At 35.6% G+C, this 23,744-nt stretch overlaps 1 protein-coding gene across 2 annotated transcripts in view; it reads left to right on the top strand.

Annotated features, from left to right (window-relative positions):
- Nucleotides 1-23,744, top strand: part of PIK3C2A (phosphatidylinositol-4-phosphate 3-kinase catalytic subunit type 2 alpha) — a 113,804-nt gene that overhangs the window by 83,780 nt on the left and 6,280 nt on the right. For both annotated transcript variants that reach the window (XM_039236733.1, XM_039236734.1), the window contains exons 14-28: nt 1,351-1,462; nt 1,858-2,003; nt 3,554-3,742; nt 4,868-4,961; nt 5,405-5,499; nt 5,851-6,031; nt 7,742-7,846; nt 9,215-9,307; nt 9,639-9,768; nt 14,602-14,738; nt 16,029-16,198; nt 17,375-17,531; nt 18,210-18,319; nt 20,879-21,086; nt 23,176-23,300. In XM_039236733.1, the coding sequence (XP_039092664.1) occupies nt 1,351-1,462; nt 1,858-2,003; nt 3,554-3,742; nt 4,868-4,961; nt 5,405-5,499; nt 5,851-6,031; nt 7,742-7,846; nt 9,215-9,307; nt 9,639-9,768; nt 14,602-14,738; nt 16,029-16,198; nt 17,375-17,531; nt 18,210-18,319; nt 20,879-21,086; nt 23,176-23,300 (2,052 nt within the window). The remainder of the gene's footprint in view (nt 1-1,350; nt 1,463-1,857; nt 2,004-3,553; nt 3,743-4,867; nt 4,962-5,404; nt 5,500-5,850; nt 6,032-7,741; nt 7,847-9,214; nt 9,308-9,638; nt 9,769-14,601; nt 14,739-16,028; nt 16,199-17,374; nt 17,532-18,209; nt 18,320-20,878; nt 21,087-23,175; nt 23,301-23,744) is intronic.

Raw genomic sequence — 23,744 nt, 5'->3', positions numbered from 1 at the left:
ATTGGTAGAGTACCTGGGTGGCTCAGTCAGTTGAGTATCTGACTCTTGATTTTGGCTCAGGTCATGATCCCAGGGTTGTGGGATTGAGCCCTGTGTCAGGTTCCACACAGAGCATGGAACCTGCTTGGAATTCTCTCTTTTTCTCTCTTTCTCTCTCTCTGCCCCTCCCCTGCACACACAGGAGTTTTATCTCTCAAAAAGACCATATTTGGTAGTCTAGGGCAAGGGTCAGCATATTGCAGCACGCTGCCTGTTTTTTGAAATATAGTTTTGTTAGAACACAACACACATTTATTTATGTATTGTTCATGGCTACTTTTGTACTGTAACAGCAGAGTTGAGTCTCTGCAACAGATTGTCTGACCCAAAAGGCCCCATATATTTGCCATCTGGCCCCTGGTCTAGGGCACAGATACAAGTTCTTATCTGAAGTGATTAGTGGCTTTACTACAAAGTAGGTATTGGTTTCATGGTATATGGTTTTGTTTGCTTTTTGTTTTGTTTTAGAGAGCTCGAAGAGGGGCAAAGAGGAGAGGGAGGCAGGAGAGAGAGAGAGGGAGGCAGGAGAGAGAGAGAGAAAAAAAAAAAGAGAAAAAGAATCCTAAGCAGATTCTGTGCTCAGCGTGGAACCCGATGCAGAGATTGTGACTCAACCTGAGCTGAAATCAAGATTCAGATGCTTAGCAGACTGAGCCGCCCAGATGCCCTCCCCTGACCTTTTCTTAAAGTTCATTTATTTATTTTGAGGCGGGGCCGGGAGACAGTGGGAGGGGCAGAGAGAGAGAGAAGGGGCAGAGAATCCCAAGCAGGCTCTACGCTGTCAGCATGGAGCCCCACATGGGGCTTAAAACCATGAGATCATGACCTGAGCTGAACATCCCAAGCCACTACCGACCCCACCTCCCCTACCACCCTTTATTGGCATGTGGTTTTGTTCTTGTGAAAGTCGGGGAGCAGTTCTATAATCCAAACTAATATCTTGAGATGTACTCCATTGTAGATGATCTTCAAAGACTGTCCTTCACCTTTCTATTTATTTATAAAAGCTGTTTTGGGGACAAATGACTCTCAGTCTACACTTTGTGTTCTATCCACATCCCCATTCCTCCCAAGATATATTCCTTAATTCTCCTCTTTGTCCAACCCCCACACAGTACATTTACCTGCCTATAGTATTAATACAGTGTGGAGAGTGATCCTGATATGTGTTTAAAGATGATATTCTTTTTATCTAATGGATGCTGGTGTTTAGATACTAACATTTCAGATTCATTACCATATGATGCGAGTTTTGAAGCATTTTTTTTTTTTAATGAAAACTACAGTATTCTTCTGTTTACATTCATGAAGGTTTTTAACATGTGGAACTAAGCTTCTATATCTTTGGACTTCGTCACATACAAATCCTATTCCTGGAACAGTACCCAAAAAAGGGTATGTGATGGAAAGAATAGTATTACAGGTAATGGTACTTCTTGATACATGGAGAGGTTTAAATTTAAATTTCTTATTAAGATGTATATATGTACCATTAATTGGGTTGTTACTAAAGAAACCTAATTGATCTTGTTTGATCTTAGGGCCTGTCTTCTATTTAAATGTTAATAAACCGTTTCCTATTTCTGAGAAACAGTAAAAAGTACAGATGTACCCATCCCAAGCAGTATATGTGCTTTTGAGAATTACCAACACTGGTAATCACTTTCAACAAAAGGACAGAAGCATTAATTCAATATTCAATATAATAATCACCCTGATGGCTAAGAAATATCAGTTTTTTCAAAGACAAAGAAATTAATGTGGGAGATACATGGACTATTTAGCTTCAGTCTCATCAACTTCTATTAAAATTTTAAGGTTGATTTTCCTTCTCCTACATTTGATGTCATTTATACTACTCCTCAAGTTGACAGAAGCATTATACAGCAACACAACTTAGAAACATTGGAGACTGATGCAAAAGGGAAACTTCTTGATATTCTTCATAGAGACTCATCACTTGGGTATGCTTGTTTATTTTTTGTTTTGCTTGGGCATTTCTTACAATGTGAATCTCAAATTAATAGTTTATTAAATACCCTGATTTATTTCATGATTTAGTTATGTTCTTGGTATGGGAAGTTTTCTGTTTGTTTTTAATTATATAAAAAGACCATATGACTACATAAAACTTTAGAAATGTCTACAAATCAAGCTTATACATGATCAAAAGCAAACAACATTAAGAACTAAGCTTATAGTAAATATCAGTAGATTAATTTTTTAAATATATAAAGAACCTAAAAAATACATGTGAAGAACCTTTTTATATAAAAAAATCAACAACTTAGTAGACCGAGAATACGACTAGATAATTTTTTGGAAAAGAAATACAGTATCTTTTAAGTATCTATAAAGATGTTTTACCTCTCAGTATTATAGGAAATAAAAATACAAGATAACATTTTAAACACATCACTTGATTGAAAAAATGCCTCATTATACAAAGTGTTGGTGAGGACATCAAAAAATTGGAATTACACTGTTGGCTAAAGAGATTTTGGAGAGCAATTTGGCAAAATCTGTAGAGTCATGATGTACATAGTTTGTAACCTATTAGCTACACTTCCAGTTAATTATATATCTTAGAGAAAACCTTTTATATTTGCCTATGTACTCAAGAATATTTGTTGCAGTATGTATTTGGATTATTGTAAAAGTGACAGGGAATGCCCATCAATTGAGGTTAAATTATGGTAATAATATGTAAGATATGTTAAATGAAGAAAGCAAGGTGCAGAGTAGTGTATTTGGTATGTTACCATTTACATAAAGAAAAAAAAGAATATATACCTATGTATATGCTTCTTTACAAATAGACTATCTCTGGAAAGATATGCAAACTTATTAGTTGCCACCGGGAGGGGAGCTGGAAGGAGAGACTTCACTGTGTACCTTTTTGCAATACTTGAATTTTTTTCAGGACTCCACATGAAATAAATGCATCAGTGAATGTATTATGTACACAAAAGTAGATGGATGGGTAATAAAGTAGTGAAATGTTTCGTTCACATAAATGTTTGTTATTAAGACAAAATTAGTCTCCAAAACAAGTACTTCTTATTTTGAATGTTCCTTATTTGAACTGAATAATCATCTTCTAAAATCATCTAAAATGTAATAGCATTTTTCTACATGACATATGATTTTAGTTGTATAGAATGGATGAAATCCTTGCTGTCTCTTAGCATGGGTTCTGCTTATTCAACTCTGATTTCTAGTCGTTGGCATCTGGTTAGAGCTCAATAATATTTTTATTGTGCTGAATTATCCTTCATTTTCATCACTAAGACTCTTTTATCAAGGCACAATGATTTCTTTATCTCCCAAATTAGGGTAAATTAGTGGTGTTTGCTGTACATTGCATTTTTCTATTCCAAGTTAGTATTAATGATTCTATCAAGAAGTGGCTGTCCTAAAATGAATAAATTTCTCCTTTGTATTTTTAATCATTGAAATTATAACCGTCATTATGATATCATTGAGAAGTAATTTAATTCTATTATATATGCAGACTTTCTAAAGAAGATAAAGCCTTTTTGTGGGAGAAACGTTATTACTGCCTCAAACACCCAAATTGTCTTCCAAAAGTACTAGCAAGTGCCCCAAACTGGAAATGGGTTAATCTTGCCAAAACTTACTCATTGCTTCAGCAGTGGCCTCCATTGAACCCACTGACTGCATTGGAACTACTTGATTCAAAGTAAGTTAACCGTGACTGAATGTACTTGCCCTATTTTATTGTTATCAGTTTTTCCAGTAAGATATTTTGTTGTAGGACATTAAAGAAATTCAATTTAAATGTGTAAATGTGTATTTTTTACAAACATATTTTCTGTGTTGTTGAGGTTATTAAAAAGAGATGTCTTGGGGCGCCTGGGTGGCTCAGTCGGTTGAGCATCTGACTTCAGCTCAGGTCATGATCTCACAGTCTGTGGGTTCGAGCCCCACGTCAGGCTCTGTGCTTACAGCTCAGAGCCTGGAGCCTGCCTCAGATTCTGTGTCTCCCTCTCTCTCTGCCCCTCCCCCGCTCTCTGTCTCTGTCTCTCAAAATAAAAGTCTAAAAAAAAAATTTTTTTTTTAAATAATAAAAATAAAAAGGAATGTCATGGGGTACCTGGCTGGCTCAGTCACTAGAACATGGGACTCTTGATCTCAGGGGTTGGGAGTTTGAGCCCCATGTTGGGTGTAGAGTTTACTTTAAAAAAAAAAAAAAAAAAAGATGTCATCATTTAAAACTAATCTTAAGAGAAAGTTGTAAATTTTTAATAATCTGTTATAGTTGGGGCGCCTGGGTGGCTTAGTCGGTTAAGCGTCTGACTTTCGCTTGGGTCATGATCTCGCAGTTCGTGGGTTCGAGCCCTGCGTCGGGCTCTATGCTGACTCCCAGCTCAGAGCCTGGAGCCTGTTTCAGTCTGTGACTCCCTCTCTCTGACCCTCCCCTGCTCACGCTGTCTCTCTCTCTCTCTCTCTCTCTCTCTCTCCTAGAAATAAAATAATAATAATAATAATATGTTATAGTTTTTATGATTTGGGTCAAAATTTTTATAAGTTTAAGGTTTCTGAAGAATCCTGAAGTTGAATTTGTACAGTACAATAAGTACAGTAAAATAAAAAGGAAGAAACACATTGGTTTTTGTTTTTTTTTAGGTGCAAAAAAGGTGGTTTGATTAAAGCAGGGGTACAGAACCTATGAACAGAAAGAGCTGCTGAAACACATAGCTTTTGAATAAAGGCTGTTTGAGTATTCTTTGTCAGGTATAGATTAAGATTGTGTTTCAGGAAATAGAGATTTTCATCAAGTCTTGATTTTGTGGTATTTGTCTAGATTTGCTGATCAGGAAGTGAGGTCCATAGCTGTGACCTGGATTGAGGCCATAAGTGATGATGAACTTACTGATTTTCTCCCACAGTTTGTACAGGTGAGTTTTTTTTTGCTAGGTTGCCTGCCCACCTTACTCCACGCATTTTTTTTATGAGTAGGGAACTTGGTAAAGGATCCCTTTTCTGTTTTGATTAAAAGTACTTTTGTGGGAAGGTTGAAATATATTACATTTTGATATAGTATGAATTTAATTCTCAGATTTTTAGATTCTCAGAACAAACCAGGCTTGAGCTTTTTTAAATTTTTCTTTCCTAGCCATTTAAACATAGCTAATGAGTTACTGTTCCCAAACCTACACTTTTCTGCTTGATTTCATTAATTTAGCCTAAGTTAATTCACTTGTTTCATTTCTATCTCTGTTATCTTACATCAACAAGACTAATACTTGGCTTTATATAGTTTCTCCTTTGATAATTTTTTCCTAATTTTGGAGTATGGGTTTGACAACTAGTAATAATTCTTATTTTCTTTTATGTGTAGGCTTTGAAATATGAAATTTACTTGAACAGTTCATTAGTGCGCTTCCTTTTGTCCAGGGCACTGGGAAATATACAGATAGCACACAATTTATATTGGTAAGATTTATATTTTTTTTAAGTATTTTATTTCCATTCCTAGTATTTATAAAGATGATATACTCTGAAAGTCTAAGTGGTATGCTCAGACTACTTATTGTCCATACCAGATGTTTTATTGAAGGCATTATAAGGGTAAATTTTATGTCCTTAGAAATAAAGCCAAAAATAACAAAACTCTTTATTGCAAAGATACTTGGCATGTTAGAGCTCCATAATAATGAGTAAATTTTTACTTGTTTATATAGCTTAAAATAAATTCTGGATGCCAAAAAATGAACCTAAGTTGATTTTTCAGAAGTACTTATCCAGTTCTCAGAAGTGGCTGACATAAATATTTTGCTGTATTAGGCTCCTCAAGGATGCCCTGCATGATGCACAGTTTGGTGCCCGATATGAACACGTTTTGGGTGCTCTCCTCTCAATAGGAGGAAAAGGACTCCGAGAAGAACTTTTGAAGCAGACAAAACTTGTACAGCTTTTAGGCGGAGTAGCAGAAAAAGTAAGGCAGGCTAGTGGATCAGCCAGACAGGTATGTACCCATAAGTGGGAACATAAGTATGTTGATGTTAAAGGATCTTTACACGGCTGACATGTTGTTAACTCTTTATCAGTAGATATCCGGTAAAATCTAACTACACCTATGCTGTTTTGAGCAGATGAATTAAATGGTTGTTTAAAATCACAAGGAAAGATTTTTGCAACCTAATTCAGAAAATCAATGACTTTTAAAAATTTATTATATTTTTAATTTAAAATTTAGTTCGTAACATACAGTGCAATATTTGTTTCAGGAGTAGAATTTAGTAATTCATCACTTAGATACAATACCCAGTGCTCATCACAACTAGTGCCCTCCTTAGTACTCATCACCCATCTAGCCATCTCCCACCTCCCTCTATCGACCCTCAGTTTGTTCTCTGTCGTCAAGAGTCTCTTGTGGTTTGTTTCCCTCTCTTCCTTTCACCCCCCCTTTCCCATGTGATCATCTGTTTTGTTTCTTAAATTCCACATATGAGTGAAATCATATGGTATTTTTCTTTCCCTGATAGACTTATCTAGCCTAATACATTATAGATCCATCCACGTTATTGCTGGTGGGAACGCACACTGGTGCAGCCACTCTGGAGATGAGTATGGAGGTTCCTCAAAAAACTAAAAAGAGAACTACCCTATAATCCAGCAGTTGCACTATTAGGTCTTTACCCAAAGGATAAAAAAATACAGATTCAGAGGGGTACATGCACGCCAATGTATGTAGCAGCATTATCAACAAAAACCAAACTATGGCCTGGCTTTATCTTCACTATACTCTGTGGCCACTTCATTGAATCTCATTCCAGACTTTAACCATTCCATGGTTTCCAAGATTTTCCCATTTTTTTCACACAGAATGCGTCTGCCCTTTACTGAGTTGCCACCACCTTTGGGACCCTAAGACGTCTTGTCAGAACTGTCACTCCCAAAGGCTGATCCCCACTTTCCCCTCTTTTCCCCCTTTCCCCCCTTTCCCAGAACCACTTTTTCCCTTGGGTGGCATCTTTGAAACTTCCCAGCATCATTTGTTAAAGAGACCATTCTTTCCCATGAATGATCTCAGCACTCTTGTTGAAAATCAGTTGACCATAGACATCAAGGTTTATTTTTGTTTTCTGAATTATATTCCATTGATCTATGAGATTATCCTTATGCCATACTGTTTTAATTACTGTAGCTTTGTGGTAAGTTTTGAAATCAGGAAATATGAGTCCTCCAACTTTGTTCTTTTTCAAGGTTGATTTTGTTTTGGTCTTTGGTTTTTGGGGTTTCTCTGGCTATTTAGACGTCTATTGCAGTTCTACTTAGGACCATCTTGTACATTTCTGCAAAAAGGAAGTTAGACTTTTGTTAAGAATTGTGTTGAGTCTGTAGATAAATTTGAAAAAGATTGCAATCTTAATAATATTAAGTCTTCCACTTCATGAACACAGGATGTCTTTTTGTTCATTTAGATCTTTAATTTCTTTGGGTAATTTTACCTTTTTTTTTTTTTTACTTCATCTGGGAAAATTTGTGTCAAGACGTATAGTTACACTTTAATGGGTACATGATAAATTAACTCTTTAGGAACAACTTCTTTTTGATCATTTGACAGTTGGACATTTTAAAAATTGAGTGGTTCCAGGGCACATCATAATCTTTTCATCTTAAAAACAGGTCTTCGTTTTCATTATGTATTTACTTTATCATTCTCTTTTCCTAGGTGGTTCTCCAAAAGAGTATGGAACGAGTACAGTCCTTTTTTCTAAGAAATAAATGCTGTCTTCCTCTCAAACCAAGTCTTGTTGCAAAAGAATTAAATATTAAGGTGACACATAAAATACTTATAAGTTCATACTACATTTCAAAGTAATTTGTAAGAAGAAAGCAGATGGGCAGATATGCTTAAAGCAAATGAGGATAAAATCTGCATAGGTTGGTTATATAGGTATTTATGGATGTCTGTTTATGTAAGATCCATCTTTATCACAGTATATATTTACTTAATCACCTTTCCTGAAAGAAAAAATATGAAATAATTTACTATCTCAAATTAATATTAACTATGGTATCTTGGAGGCATATGTTGTATTCCAGTCACACATAGGCATTTTCTTTTCCTCCCATGTGAATGGTCAGATAGACTCTTCCCAGGTTTATAACACTTTTTAGAGCCATCAAAAAGTAGTTGAGTAATCAGAATTGAGCAAAAGCAACAAATTCAGCAAAGGCAACCAATTGATGTCTTTGGTTTTGAAAGGCTAGGGGTTACGTATCCACAAAGGAGTCTTGGATTTATTTCTTTTTAAGTCGATATATGGCTACTCTTTACTGAAATTTAACCGTGGGTGCCAGAGTTGTATGCCATTGGTGAGGGCCTTGTTGAAGATGGGTTACATTTTTTCCTTGGGTTTTGTTTGTTGTTTCCCTTAATTGGTCTTTTTTTTTTTTTTTTTTTTTTTTTTCAAATTTTTTAAATGTTTGTTTGTTTTTGAGAGAGAGAGAGAGAGACAGAGCACGAGCTGGAGATGGGGAGAGAAAGAGAGAGGGAGCCAGAAAATTAGAAGCAGGCTCCAGGCTCTGAGCTGTCAGCTGTCAGCCTGAGGTGGGGCTCGAACTCACAAACCGTGAGATCATCACGTGAGCCGAAGTTGGATGCTTAACCAACTGAGCCACCCGGGCGCCCCTGATTGGTCTGTCTTAGTTTTTTTAACCAGTTTCGTTTTAAAATAAGATTTGCTCTTTGCTAATGAAGTTTTAAAATTTAGTGTCATTATTTGATTGCATGGCTAATTATTAAGTATTATACCATAAATAGGAGAAGTAGAGATCTCATCCTAGCTCATACTGATTTAGAGGACTGGTAAGAGTATACAAAATTTTATGCTCTGTTGAGGAATTATGACACTTCTAAAGGTCAAAATTTTAATAAGGTCTCAAGTTTTCAAGGTTTTGCTTCTCTGTCTAGAGAGCAGTAGATGATATTTACGTATATGCTATGTTTAAGTAAGTTTCAAAGTTTTTTTTAAATACCTCTTGTCTGTTAGGTGACCTAAAAAACAATTTACATGTGTTATTTTATTTGCCATAATTCAGAGGAACAAGTGAAAGGAGAAATGCCTAGGACAAAAAAAATCTTAAACACATTTTTATTCCAGTGTTATCTTTCTGATGCTTAAAAATGTTGTATTTGTAGTCCTGTTCCTTCTTCAGTTCTAATGCTGTGCCCCTAAAAGTGACAATGGTGAATGCTGATCCACTGGGGGAAGAAATTAATGTCATGTTTAAGGTGAGCAAAATGAGGTTACTTTGTTTTTAAATGGTAATTTAAAATTCTTTTCTCAAATTCCTTTTCCAAATTGTAAAGTAATTTTATTTAATATTTCATTAAATTGAATAATTTAATTTAATACATTTATTAATTCACATTAAATGTGAAAAATTATTGCTGACATAAATTGTTCCCAGACAGATTTAGGAACAAATGAAACTCTGGGCTAGAGCTGCTACGTAGGCCCTACTCGTTGAACACATCATAACTGCGGGCAGTGCCTTTCACACAGACTGTCATGTGATTGGCACCCCTGAGACAGGTTTCATTTTGTTTCTTTGGTTCCAAGGTTGGTGAAGATCTTCGGCAAGATATGTTAGCTTTACAGATGATAAAGATTATGGACAAGATCTGGCTTAAAGAAGGACTAGATCTGAGGATGGTAATTTTCAAATGCCTCTCAACTGGCAGAGATAGAGGTAAGTCTGTTAGTTCTGTATTGGTGTCTTATTATTTCTTTTCTGTGAACTTAGCTCATAGTATTCCTGCCCTGAGGGAGTCCGGATGTTGGACACTATGATCTCAGTTGTTTCTTACTTTAATTTAGTGTTACCTTATTGATTTTTTTTTTTCACAATTAAATAACTCATTGAGTAGGCTCAGTGAATGCTTTGCAGTAACCAGAGGTGTCTGTCGATGGATTGAGTGAAAGCTTTATGGTCTTTAGCTTTTGATTTAAAATTAAGGCCATGTCTAAGTTAAACCAGCCTCAGTTTCATTAAGTTCTTTTCCTTACCATGTGTTTGGTGTCAATAGTAAAAGTACTATACCCAGAAATAATTGTGATAATTAAAGGAGATAATGAATATAAATCACCCCAGTATGTGAAATATATTAGGTACTCAATAAATTGTAACTATTATCATTATTTTTATTCAACAAATGTTTGAGTCTACTATCTACAAAATGCTAATAACATGTAGTGCTTATATTTAAAAGGAAGCAATTAAAGACATTCAATAATTTGAAAAAGGGGCACCTGGATGGCTTAGTCAGTTAGGCGTCCGACTTTGGCTTAGCTCATGATCTTGTGGTTCATGAGTTCGAGCCCCATGTCGTGCCCTGTGCCCGACAGAGCCTGGAGCCTGCTTCAGATTCTGTGTCTCTTTCTTTGCCCCTACTCGTGCTCTGTCTGTTTGTCTCTCTCTTTCTTAAAAATAGATAAACATTACAAAATTTTTTTTAATAAAGTAATTTAAAAATGCTTTAATAAGCTAAAAGCTCCAAGAGAATTACAAACGCAATACCATGGGGTTTTAAAGTAGGGAAAGATCATTTATAGTTGTTGGAAATGAGAAATGTTTATCAGATTCTAATCATAGACACTAGAAAGTCGCCTGAAAAATTATTTAATCATCCTTCTAATATTTGCCATTCATATTATGCTTAAATGCCTATACTGAAGGAAATTTACTGCATTTCCATGTAGTCTGTCCTATCCTGGATAGCTCTGATGGCTATAGAGGTTTTCTTCTATTCTGGTGATTGGGAACTGACTCCTAGTGTCTTCTACCCATCAGTTCCAGTTCTGTCTATAGACTATAATATAATTAAGTCCTTCTTTATGATGAGAGTATTGTGGCCTCAGATCCTGAGTTTCAAATTCTTCAGCCATTTGTCATGTGTGACTTTAGATTGCCTTATTATTTGATTGTTCTCATTGTAAAGGGCTTAAGTAATCCAGTCTCTGAGAATGGCACCTGGATTTTATAGAATGCAAAATGGGCAAAGTCTTGTACATGTAGAACTTAACAAATAAAACCATCATACTAGCTTTGCTAAATCAAGTCTTGGCCATTCTGTACTTGTACATTTTGTATCTTAGACCCAAGTGTAGGATCTTACCTATTAACTTTCTTGTTACATTTGATCCGTTACTTTTCAGCCTCTTGGATTCTTTTTAAAATCTGAGTTTTGTTATCTGTCATTAAACCTCTTAGTTTGTGTCATGAACTGATTTGAAGAACATACATTCTGTAGCTTCTGCCAAGTCATTGAAAAAAACGTTTTTTTGAAGAGGACCAAGAACCAACCCTGTGGCATGTCACTAGAGATTTCCTTTCAAATGACTGCTAAATCATTTTACTTAGTTACTCATCAACTTCATTGTGTTATCAACCACTCACGTTTTTCTATTTTATCCATCAGGACAGTATGAGAGCCTTATCACTTTCCTTTCTTAGTTTAGAATGTACAAACTCTTATCTTGTCAAAAAGGAAACAAGGGCAATTAAAGAATTCTTGCTGGTTGTTTTTTTTTATATAAGTCTTGTAAAAAGAAGTTGTTTTATTAAGATTCCTCAATGAGAGACTACCATTTCATTAGACTGGTTTTTCTGTCATCACAATCATTTCATATAGTTGAACTTCCTCTTTCCTCTCATGGAATTCCATGTAACTTTGGAGACAGATTCCTTTTCTTTTTTATGTTGTTTCTAACTAATGGTTGAGTGTTTACTTTGTGTCTTCCCTTTGTCTAAGCTTTTCACTTGTGTTATCTCACAAGTATCCTTATTTTTCAAATGAAGAAATCACATCTACATCCTCTGTGGAGTTTTTAACTAGTATCTCAGTGTTTATGGTAATCTTCACTTCTTCAGACTCAATAGTTGTCTTTAAATACTCACCATACATTTAATGTATGTGTGGTATCTTCCCCAGTGGATTGATACTAAGTTCCCTCAGGGCACCATACCATACATAGCTAGTTGCATAGTTGTATATTTTATGAACTTTGGTCCACTGTTTTTATACATAGTAATTTGTATATATGCATATTTGACTATAAAATTAGAAATTTATTCATATATTAAAATTTTGATTAAATGTTGTCATAGCATCAAGGTGCCAGGTACTCATTGAAAAGGGAGGTCACTGTGGACTATAAACTAGATGATGCAACCAAAACAACATAAAAGATCCAAATGAATTCATTGTGCGTTGTTTGACCTAGAGACTACTAGGATTAAAACCTGGCCCTGCATATTTTCTTTTGGGGTGGTGTGAAGGCCTTGGCCAACTTGGTTTCTTCCAGCCCTTTGTCTGAAGCAAGTCTCTGTCCATATATCATTTATTTTGACACTAGTGCATCTCCTTGGTTTTTAAAATACATAAAACAATTTAATTATAGAAATAATACATGCACATAGTAAAATATCCAGGTAGCCTATAATAGAATAAATTGAAAAGTAAATCTTCGTTTCTCCCACACCTCCAGTTTTAATCCTAGGCATCCTATTTCCAAAATAAAACTACTTACATAGCTTTCTGGGACTATTTTGTATATATTCTAACATATATAACAATCTTTCTTTTAAAGGACATTTCTCCATCTGGATTTTGTATTTAATAGCATATCCTTAAGCATAAGCACACAGATCTATTTCATTATATTCCCTTATGTAAATGTCCCATAATTTATTTGTTTGATACTTGTTTTAAAAGTAGAGAAAATATGGGCTACCTGGGTGTTTCCTCAGGTCATGATCTCATGGTTTGTGGGATTGCTACGTGCAGCTCCATACTGGCAGTGAGGAGCCTGCTTAGGCTTCTTTCTCTCCCTCTCTCTGCCCCTCCCCTGCTCATGCGCTCATGCTCGCTCTCTCTCAAAATAAACATTTTTTTATAAAAAAGTAGGTAAAATAAAAAGTGATTTGCCTAACAGGGCATTTAAATTTTCAGTTAGGGAGACAAAACACATACTGGAGATTTATACATTATCATAAGGACAGTCTTAATCTATTCTTCCCTTTGAAGGGGCTTGGTATACTCTGAAACATTCCATTGTTGCCCAAATACATAATCAGAGTAAGCTTTTTTGTGTTGAAATGGGATAGCATGTATCTTACAAGTAACTTTTATTAACTAGGTCAGAATCCTCTAGTTTGTAATTAAAATTGTCATTCTTTGGGAGTGTGTAGCACATGGTTGTATAGTCTATTAAGTTTCAAGTAGTCAAATTCAACTGTTAGATTTGGGTACTTCTAAAAATAAAAATTTTGATAGCTCAAATTTACTAGCATGGACTTCCAGACTATTTATTTGTTTATTTTGTTTAAAATCTACCATTTTTACCAGTTTTTTAATGTTTATTTTTTAAAATTTATTTTGAGAGAGTCAGTGCAAGAGGGGGACAGGAAGAGAAAGCAAGAATCCCAAGCAGGCTCTGCCCGACTTGAATTTTTTTTATTCAATTTTAACTGTATGGGAATTAATATAATGAGAATTACCATAATAGAAATAGTTACCATTGGATAGACTTTACTATGTATCAAACATCATACTAATAAGTATGTCACATGGACTGTCTTCTTTAATGCTCCTTAGTAAGTCTTTGAAGTAGATACCATTTTTTTAAATTATTAAAAAAAATTTTATGTTTTTATTTATTTCTGAGAGAGAGAGAGACAGCGTGAGTAGGGGAGGGGCAGAGAGAGAGGGAGGCACAGAATCTGAAACTGGCTCCAGGCTCTGAGCTAGCTGTCAGCACAGAGCCCGACGCGGGGCTCCAACTCACGAACCGTGAGATCATGACCTGAGCCAAAGTCGGACACTTAACCAACTTAGCCACCCAGGCGCCCCAAAAATTATTGTTTAGTTTACATCCAAGTTAGTTAGCATAGAGTGCAACAGTGATTTCGGGAGTAGATTCTTTAATGCCACTTCATCCTCCCACAACCCTTTCAGTAACTCTCTGTTTTGTTCTGTATATTTAAGAGACTTGATTCTTTTAAATGGTAATTCCTAACTGATGTCTTATGTCAAAGATTAAAAGCCATAATTTTTTTTTAATGTTTGTCTATTGGGGCGCCTGGGTGGCCCAGACAGTTAAGTGTCTGACTTATGTCATGATCTCATGGTTCTTGAGTTCAAGCTCCACGTTGGACTGTCTGCTGTTAGCACGGAGCCTGCTTTGGATCCTCTGCCCCCTTTGCTACTCCTCCCCCACTCATGCTCTCAAAAAATAAATAAACATTTTAAAAACTACAATAAATGTTTATTTTGTATTTGAGAGACAGAGAGCACGTGCAAGTGAGGGGCAGAGAGGGAGAGAGAATCCCAAGCAGGCTCTGTTAGCACAGAGCCTGACTTGGGCTTTGATCTCAACAACTGCAAAATCGTGACCTGATGAGTCGAAATCAGGAGTTGGTCGTTTAACCGACTGAGCCACCCAGGTGCCCCAAAGCTATAAATGTTTTAAAAGCTTACTTTTGGGAGACATTTTCACATAGCTTAATGTTCTGTTGTTAAAGGTATGGTAGAGCTAGTTCCTGCTTCAGATACCCTCAGGAAAATCCAAGTGGAATATGGTGTGACTGGATCCTTTAAAGATAAACCACTTGCAGAGTGGCTGAGGAAATACAATCCTTCTGAAGAGGAATATGAAAAGGTGATTAGCATGTCTCCTTATTCCAGATAACTTTGTCAAAAATGTATTACACGGGTCATAAGTGCTTTCATTTTCCAGCTCTGGTGACTAGACATTTAGTTTAAATTGTAAAAACAGCCGTCCTTCTCTAAGCAAAAAAATATATGTATGGCTCTTTTGTGGTTCCAGGGAGAGTGGTTTGACACAAAATAATTGTCAAGTAAGATACATTGCGTGCCTTTTATGCATTTGAATTTTAATATCTTTTATCAAAAGAGAATATAACATAGTGCAGTCACATTACTTGGTTTTGAATCTTGAATCTGCCATTTAGCAATTATTATGTGGTTCTGGGCAAATGATTACTCTGTTTCAATTTCCCTTATGTGTAAAATGGCAATCATAATTGTACCTATGTCATATACTGTGTGTGTATATAGAAAGAGAGTAGTATAGTGCCTGGTTTATAAGTGCTATTTAAACATTGCTCTTATCATCATCAGTAATGATTTCTGGGGAATAATCACATGGACATATAGAGCTATATGAATGCTACATTCAGAAATGTACTATCTTGAGAGGCATTGGACTTTTGATCTCAGCTCAAGTCTTGATTTCAGGGTTGTGAGTTCAAGCTCCACAGTAGGCATGTAGCCTACTGAAAAAACAAAGAAATGTGGTATCTTGAGAATATACTAAATTCATATGCTTTAGACAAAAATACTTATTATATACATCTTGCTGTATCCTTTTATGTGATGTTGTGTTAATAACTTAATCCCCAAGACAGGCAAGACTAAAGTGAAAGATTTTCCAGCTTTGAGAAATTTGCAGATTTCACATAAGGAGTCAACAAAACACATAAATTTTATTATTATATGTTTAAAGATATAAGCTTTCTTTATACATGCCTTCCCTATAAACCAAAAAAGGGAAAATATTCTTTAATTCAGATTAACCTTTATCACAGTGTTACCACTTGTGCTAAGCAGCAGAGCCTGTGAGGAGCAGAGTTCCCCAAAGATGATTCTTAAAAAATGTTTGAAGGCAGCACATACCCTCAGTAGGGACTGGCAGGATCTCTGCCTGTTAGAAGACAAAAGCTAAAGAGATGGTGGCAGTAACCATCTTTAGAAGGTGTTGTTTTTGAAATATGAAAAGGCTGGCTTTTGTCACCATAACCAAGTATATAAACTGTTAAGAAAATGGATTATGATAGTGTTTTCAAAGGGTGATAAATTACTTTAATCTTTATAACTGCCTCCTTTAAAAATAATTTTTTCCTAAAATAATTCTATATCTTTATTATAGGCTTCTGAAAACTTTATCTATTCTTGTGCTGGATGTTGTGTAGCCACCTATGTTTTAGGCATCTGTGATCGACACAATGACAATATAATGCTTCGAAGCACAGGACATATGTTTCACATTGACTTTGGAAAATTTTTGGGCCATGCACAGATGTTTGGTAGCTTCAAAAGGTACTAATATTGTTATTGTTGTTGCTAAAGAAGAGAGGCACTTAAAAGAAAAAACAAAAAAACTATAAGTATCCCAGAGAGCACCTGACTGGCTCAGTTAGTAGTGCATGCTACTCTTGATCAGGGCCATGAGTTCAAGCCCCATGTAGAGCCTGCTTTAAAAAAGAAAAAAAAAAAAAAAAAAGAACAACAACAAAAAATACCACAGTGCTCAGGTAAATCTGAAGATTTCCACATTGTGGATCACTTTTCAAAAGGTATTAATAAAATTATCTGTATCCATCATTTGTATATATATCTGGAAGAGTTTCCATAATTTTTACTTGAAGGAAAAGGAAATTGACTTTTCTTACCATATGATGGTTACGTTTTTGATGGTTTTAACATTAACCACTTTACAATCTAAGCATTCCTTCTCCACTTTTTTCTTCCCAAGAAAGCCAAAGCTGTTGGTTTGCTTTCTTCTGATTTATTCAAGAGATCGTTGATTTTGAGTGAAGTCATTTCAAGTAATGCCAAAGATATTTTTGTTTTAATAGGATTAGAATTTTATTTAAAACATCATTGTGTGTGTTGAGGAACCTTTTTTTTTTTTTTTGACACATTTAGCCATAACACTGATTTTAGTGGACACAACTTATTTTAAAAGAGAGGCACATTTTATTTCACAAATTAATGTCCCAAACATTAATTGCCTCTTTTCTAGCTGTTTGCTGGGGATGAAAAAGACCCTAAGAGATGACTTTACCATTGTACACAAGGATGAGTGTGTATGTGTGTGTAGTAACCTTTGCTGAAATGAATTGAAGTGTATTTTATCTAGTTAGTGGTACCTGTAAGAAATGTTCCCATTTGTCTAATGGCAATGAGTGCAAAATTTTTCTGTCTGTATGTTTGTAGCTACATTTGATTTCTATTTGAGTGTGTGGATTTATAAATATCATCTTGGAAAAATTCATATATATATTCCAGCTAAATAATGATATTGATTGTATGGTGGCTTTCCTGCAAATATAAATTTGTAAGTTTTAATGCAGATTCAAAATTGCCTGATATTAAGTTTCCCAGTTGGAAATTGCTATGGCTCAGATAGCTTAGTTCAATAACCATGTGGTAACAATAGCACTGTTTGAATATCTTCTGTAAATAATACTTTGTACTTTTCTTTTTAAATAGGGATCGGGCTCCTTTTGTGTTGACTTCTGATATGGCATATGTCATTAATGGGGGTGAAAAGCCCACCATTCGTTTCCAGTTGTTTGTGGACCTCTGCTGTCAGGCCTACAACTTAATAAGAAAGCAAACAAACCTCTTTCTTAACCTCCTTTCTCTGGTAACTGTTCTTCTATAAGCCTTTAATTAATTTAATGCTCTGTGTTTGAATATCTAAGAAGGATAGTTTAGAATAAAATTTACTGTAGTTTCAAATGCCAGATATATTATTACCAGAATATTAAAAAATTGTTGCTCTGTAAAATGTGCCAGACATCATTTATATAAAATACAAAAAAAATTAAAAATAAAAAAAAATAAATAAATAAAATACAAAAAATAAGTCATAAGGGTGGGCCTAGCCTGGGAGTGAGGAGTAAAAAGTACCTGAAAGGGACCCTGAGAGGATCATCTGGGATGCTGGAACATATTTTGTGTCTTAATCTGGGTACGTTGAGGTTTTTATACTTTTCTAGTTGTGTATTAAGTTAAAAGTAAGCCTCCACTATGATTATTATGGCTGAACTTGATATAAAAACAGAGGACTAGACAGAAGTTCTGGATTTCACAGCATTTTTTCTATAAACTGGCTTTGTGACTTCCAACAGTTGACTTCCTTGGCCTCAGTGTTTTTCATTTATAACCAAGTCACTTAGGTTCCTAAAACACTAATTCGAACTCCTCAAAACTGTGACTGTTTTGTTTGCTTTAGTTCTAATTACTTGTCCAGCTTTTAAGGGATGATGGGGAACAGAGTTTTAAAAAATTGAACTCACAAACCCTTTTTTCCTTTCTATAGATGATTCCTTCAGGGTTACCCGAACTTACAAGTATTCAAGACTTGAAATATGTTAGAGATGCGCTTCAACCCCAAACTACAGATGCAGAAGCTACAATTTTCTTCACTAGGTAAGGCATATTTAAATATATTGGAGAAGGGACATAGCTTTGATTTGTTTTCCTTGGTTTAAAATGCAGTATTTCAAGATTCTGATTTTTCAGGAAGGAATTGTGACTCACAGTATTAGCAAATAGTAGCTTTATCAAAAGTATATTTTATGTCAGAAGTTTATTTACAGAATAAATGTAAAGGATTTTCAGTAACCCTTTTAAAAATAAATTTATTTCTTTCAAAATAGCTTGTTTGATTTAGTATATGACTTCAATTATAAATATCCTGTTTATGAACTATTTCTGCAAAACATATTTTCTGTAATGCCAGATACAAGACTTTGGTTTTTGTTTTTTTCTAAAATAATACCTGTGCTAATCTGTTTTTCAGGATTCTGCCATAACAGTTTTTGTGGATACTATAAATGCTTAAGACCACGAACTCTGGGACACTGCTATAGTAAATTGTTACTGCATGACTAGTACTTAAAACACATATACCAATTACTGGCATTTGAACTTGTCATTTTTGCTTTAAAAGCAGATCTTCCTGCCAAATACGTTCTAAAAGTCTGGTGATCAGATGGGTCACCTCATTATTGTGGTATAGTGATACCACTTCATTATTAAGCCACAGCAGGGAGGGACCGTTGAGCTCATGTTCTTTTCTCTTCTTTTTCTCTTGCCTTCTTCCTCTCAGTGGAGAAGAGATAGAAAACTGGACTGGACTTCCCTAGTCTCAAGAGTCTGGCCTGAATTGAATTAAAGGAAGCTGACTTTTGTATAGCCTTCTAAACTAATCCTGATAATTTAGGTATTGATGGATTTTGCTTTGTTTTTTGAAAGAGATTCATTGGCTCTCCTGGGCAAAACTATAAAGCAGGCATGTATCAGTCTGCTTGAGCTGTCATAACAAAATACCGTAGAGGACATGGCTTAAAAAACAGACATTTATTTTCTCTTAATTCTGGAGGCTGGAAAGTCCAAGGTCAAGGTGCCAGCTGATTCACTTGCTGGTGAGGGCTCTAGCTTATAGACAGTTGCTTTCTTGAGGTTTCCTCACATGAAAGAAGGAGATATAAAACAAAAAAGCATAAGCTTTCTTGTCTCTTCTTCTAAGGACACTAATCCTATTAGATCAGAGCTTTATCCATATCCTTATGACCTCTTCCAATCTTACTAACTCCATTAGGCCCTATGGGGTTGAGGCTCAACATGAATTTAGGAGGGTACAGGTTTGTGTGAGAACCTTTGTTCTTGACTTTTCTTTTTGAAACTCTTCTTTCTGGATTCCTTTATCCTGTTTCTGAGACTTGTTTCTTTTGCATGCCTAAAATGTTTTTGCTGAAGCCTGCCTTCCAGATTTATTCCCACCAAACCCCGTATCTTGTCAAAACTTCTTTTTCCAACTAAGGGAAATTATTATCTGAAGAAAGAATCTGATTCCAGATTCTACTACTATTTGATAGAAGAGATTTTATTAAATTTGAATTATTTTCTGGTGCTTCCTTCTCTTCCTGTTTAATTGCTACCTTCCCTGTTTATTTAAAGGGAATTAGGGGTGCCTGAGTGGCTCAGTCGGTTAAGCGTCTGACTTCGGCTCAGGTCAAGATCTGGCAGTTCGTGGGTTCAAGCCCTGTGTCGGGCTGTGTGCTGACAGCTAGCTCAGAGCCTGGAGCCTGCTTCAGATTCTGTATCTCCTTCTCCCTCTAACCCTCCCCTTTTCACTGCCTCTCTCTCTCAGAAATAAATAAAACATTAAAAACATGTTTTTTAATAAAAATAAAAGGGAATTAAAGGGGTGCCTGGTTGACTCCGTTGTAGTGTCCAGCTTTGACTTTTGGTTTCAGCTCAAGTCATGATTTCACAGTTCATGAGTTCGAGCCCAGCACCAGGTTCTCTGCTGTCAGCACAGAGCCCGCTTCGGATTTTCTGTCTCCCTCTTTCTGCCCCTTCCCCACTTGCGTATGCGTGTGTGTGCATGCCTGCGTGCGCTCGCACTCTCTCAAAATAAATTTAAAGGGGTGGGGATTAAATAATCGTCTTTTTTGGCATTATACCAATCATCTTATCTGATTTGGGGGTGATGGACCCCACAGAGCTCAAGAAATGCAAGCATTGTTTCTTGGGGACAGTGGGTTGGGTTGGAATAGACATTTTCTTGTGCTAAAATGTTTCATTGGTATGGAGTATCTTTTAATGGGTTTTTGGCCTGAAGAACAAAGGAAACCCTTGACAAAGTGAGGATCTGCTTAATATTTTAAAAGGAATGAAAATGGGGTGCCTGACTTGCTCAGTCAGTAGAGCAAGGGTCATGGGTTCAGGCTCCATGGTGGGCCTAGAGGTTACTTAAAAAAAAAAAAAAAGTAAACACACACACAAATCGGTAAAAATTTAAGGGACATCTGACTGGCTCATTTGGTAGAGCATGTGACTCTTGGAATTTTGAGTTCAAGCCTCACATTGGGTGTAGAGATTAAAAATGAAATCTAAAAAAATTTTTTTAAAAAAGAATGAAAATGGCTTCATGTTTTCTCATGAACATTTACTATTAATATATTTCTGATTGTTTTGTAGGCTTATTGAATCAAGTTTGGGAAGCATTGCCACAAAGTTTAACTTCTTCATTCACAATCTTGCTCAGTTGCGTTTTTCTGGTCTTCCTTCCAATGATGAGCCCATCCTTTCGTTTTCACCCAAAACATACTCGTTTAGACAAGATGGTCGAATCAAGGAAGTCTCTGTTTTCACTTATCATAAGAAATACAACCCAGATAAACATTATGTAAGTTTGTTTTTGGTATTTGTAGAGACTCATGCATGCATTACTATTGTCCTTTCCTGGTTCCTTCACTGACTTTGCTACAGTTCCTAACACTTGTTCTTTTCATACTTCTTTTCCTCATGGATGGTCCAAAAATAAGTAAATAGAGGAATCCCTTATTGTTTTTTGGTATTTATTTCTTGGTAAATTTGCTCCCAAACCATGGGGGACAAATGTTATTCTTCCCTTCAGAGACTAGGCTAAAAAGGTGATGCTATTTTGCTTTTTCTCCTTCCTTCAATTTGTTCTTAATTTTAAGGTAAAGCTTGCTCATTATAACATATTCAACCTTTTTAGAAGCATATAAAGTCTTTAGTTCTCATTCCACTCTTTAAGGATGAAGTGATATAAAACGTACACACATATAAAGTTCATCTTTGGACAAAAACATGATCTTTACTATGCTTCCTCTTGTCCCCCAATAGGATGATAGCATGATCATCTGTTTTATTATCTTTCACCCTCATGCTAATATTTTTGCTGGGAAATACTTTGCAGCACAGTCTTTAAATATTTGATAAAGTGATATTTTATAAAGCAATTTTAATTTTCACCTATTTTATTGTTAGTGAATTTTTGTAAATTTATTTAGTGTTTTATCCTAACACCACTTTACTGAGTATTCCATTCTTTCCCTCAATGACTTATTATATTAGTATATTATAATGTAGAATATTATAATGGTAGTATATTTTAAGTGTACTAAATATACATGTGTATGTATTCCTGAATTTATTTCTGGTCTTCTGTAGATATCTGTGACTTCTTTCTTTCTTTTTATGAAATTTTTAAAATGTTTATTTATTTTTGAGACACAGAGCACGAGTTGGGGAGGGGCAGAGAGAGAGGGAGACACAGAATCTGAAACAGGCTCCAGGCTTTGAGCCGTCAGCACAGAGTCTGATGGGGGGCCTGAACCCACGGACCACAAGATCATGACCTGAGCCGAAGTTGGATGCCTGACTGACTGAGCCACTCAGGCGCCCCATCTGTGACTTATTTCTATACCAGTATTGTATTCTGTAAAGTACTGTGACTTTACCATAGTTTAACTGTCCAGTTAAGACAAGGTTTCCCTGATCTTCCTGCTACTATAAATTTTGCTTTTCTCATTTACTCTTTTAAATGAACCAATTAATGTGTTCATTGGAAATGTACTAAATTTATAAATTTTAGGAAGTACATTTATTATACTTAATCCTGGAAATAAGTGGCTTACACTTTCCAGTTCTTGTTTCTATATCTTACAGTGGTTAATATCACTTTTAGATGTAGTTTATGTAGCCTCTCTGGAAAATAGTGTGGAGGTTCCTCAAAAAATTAACAATAGAACTCCCCCATAACCCAGCAATAGCACTGCTAGGCATTTACCCATGGGATATAGGAGTGCTTATGCATAGGGGCACATGTACTCCAATGTTCATAGCAGCACTTTCAACAATAGCCAAATCATGGAAAGAGCCTAAATGTCCATCAACGGATGAATGGATCAAGAAGATGTGGTTTATCTATACAATGGAATACTACATGGCAATGAGAAAGAATGACATCTGGCCATGTGTAGCAACGTGGATGGAACTCGAGGGTGTTAGGCTGAGCAAAATAAATCAGGCAGAGAAGGACAGATACCATATGTTTTCACTTATAAGTGGAACAGGAGAAACTTAACAGAGGACCATGAGGGAGAAGAAGGGGAAAAAATAGTTGAGGAGAGAGAGGGAGGCAAACCATGAGAGACTCTTGAATACTGAGAACAAACAGGGCTGATGAGGGTGGGGGAGTTGGGAAGGGGGTGATGGGCATGGAGGAGGGCACTTGTTGGAATGAGCACTGGGTGTTACATGGAAACCAACTTGACAATAAACTGTGAAAGGAAAAAAATAGATGTACTATATAAATACGATGACTTTTATGTTTGCTCTTTCCTATCAGTGACATATATATTACTAATTTAAAAGCACTTGGACTACATAGAACAGTCAAACTATAAATTTTCTGTCAGGAAAGTATTTTTTTAATTTAATGCATTTGGGGTGTGATTTCTTTACAGATTTATGTAATCCGAATTTTGAGGGAAGGACAGCTTGAGCCATCATTTGTGTTCCGGACATTTGATGAGTTTCAGGAGCTTCACAATAAGCTCAGTATTATTTTTCCACTTTGGAAGTTACCAGGGTATGTTCCCTTTGTTAATTAATCCTTTTTTCATAGAAACAATTTCTTACCAAGTGTAGGTCAAAAGCTTTGTGTAAACACGTGGCAAGATACAGTGGACCATGTGTGGCTTATTTTCCTTTGTATGGCAAACGGCTGATAGCAGGACCATCCCTAGACAAGAAGCTGTATGTTTTTGTTGAATGAATAAACAGTGAATAAATGATCAAGATGCTAAATTTAAAATACAGGATTTTCTAGCTTTCTAATTTCAGTTGAAGCTTTTTTTACAGATCTTGTTGGGTTAGGTAAATTGTTGCTTCAAATACCTTTACAGTGAGGTCAAGGAACTCAGTCGAACCTTTTAGTTTGTTGTCTCTACCACAATGAGCAACACAAGATAATAATTTGGAATCTTGGTTTTAGAAAAGTCAAATTTTAAATCACTGGAGAAATAATTATGGC

Source organism: Hyaena hyaena, unplaced genomic scaffold (genome assembly GCF_003009895.1).
Source record: "Hyaena hyaena isolate Hyena2069 unplaced genomic scaffold, ASM300989v1 scaffold_116, whole genome shotgun sequence".
Classification (NCBI taxonomy): Eukaryota; Metazoa; Chordata; class Mammalia; order Carnivora; family Hyaenidae; genus Hyaena; species Hyaena hyaena.
The sequence above is the reverse complement of the archived record's forward strand: the minus strand, read 5'-3'. Positions and strand labels throughout refer to the sequence as shown.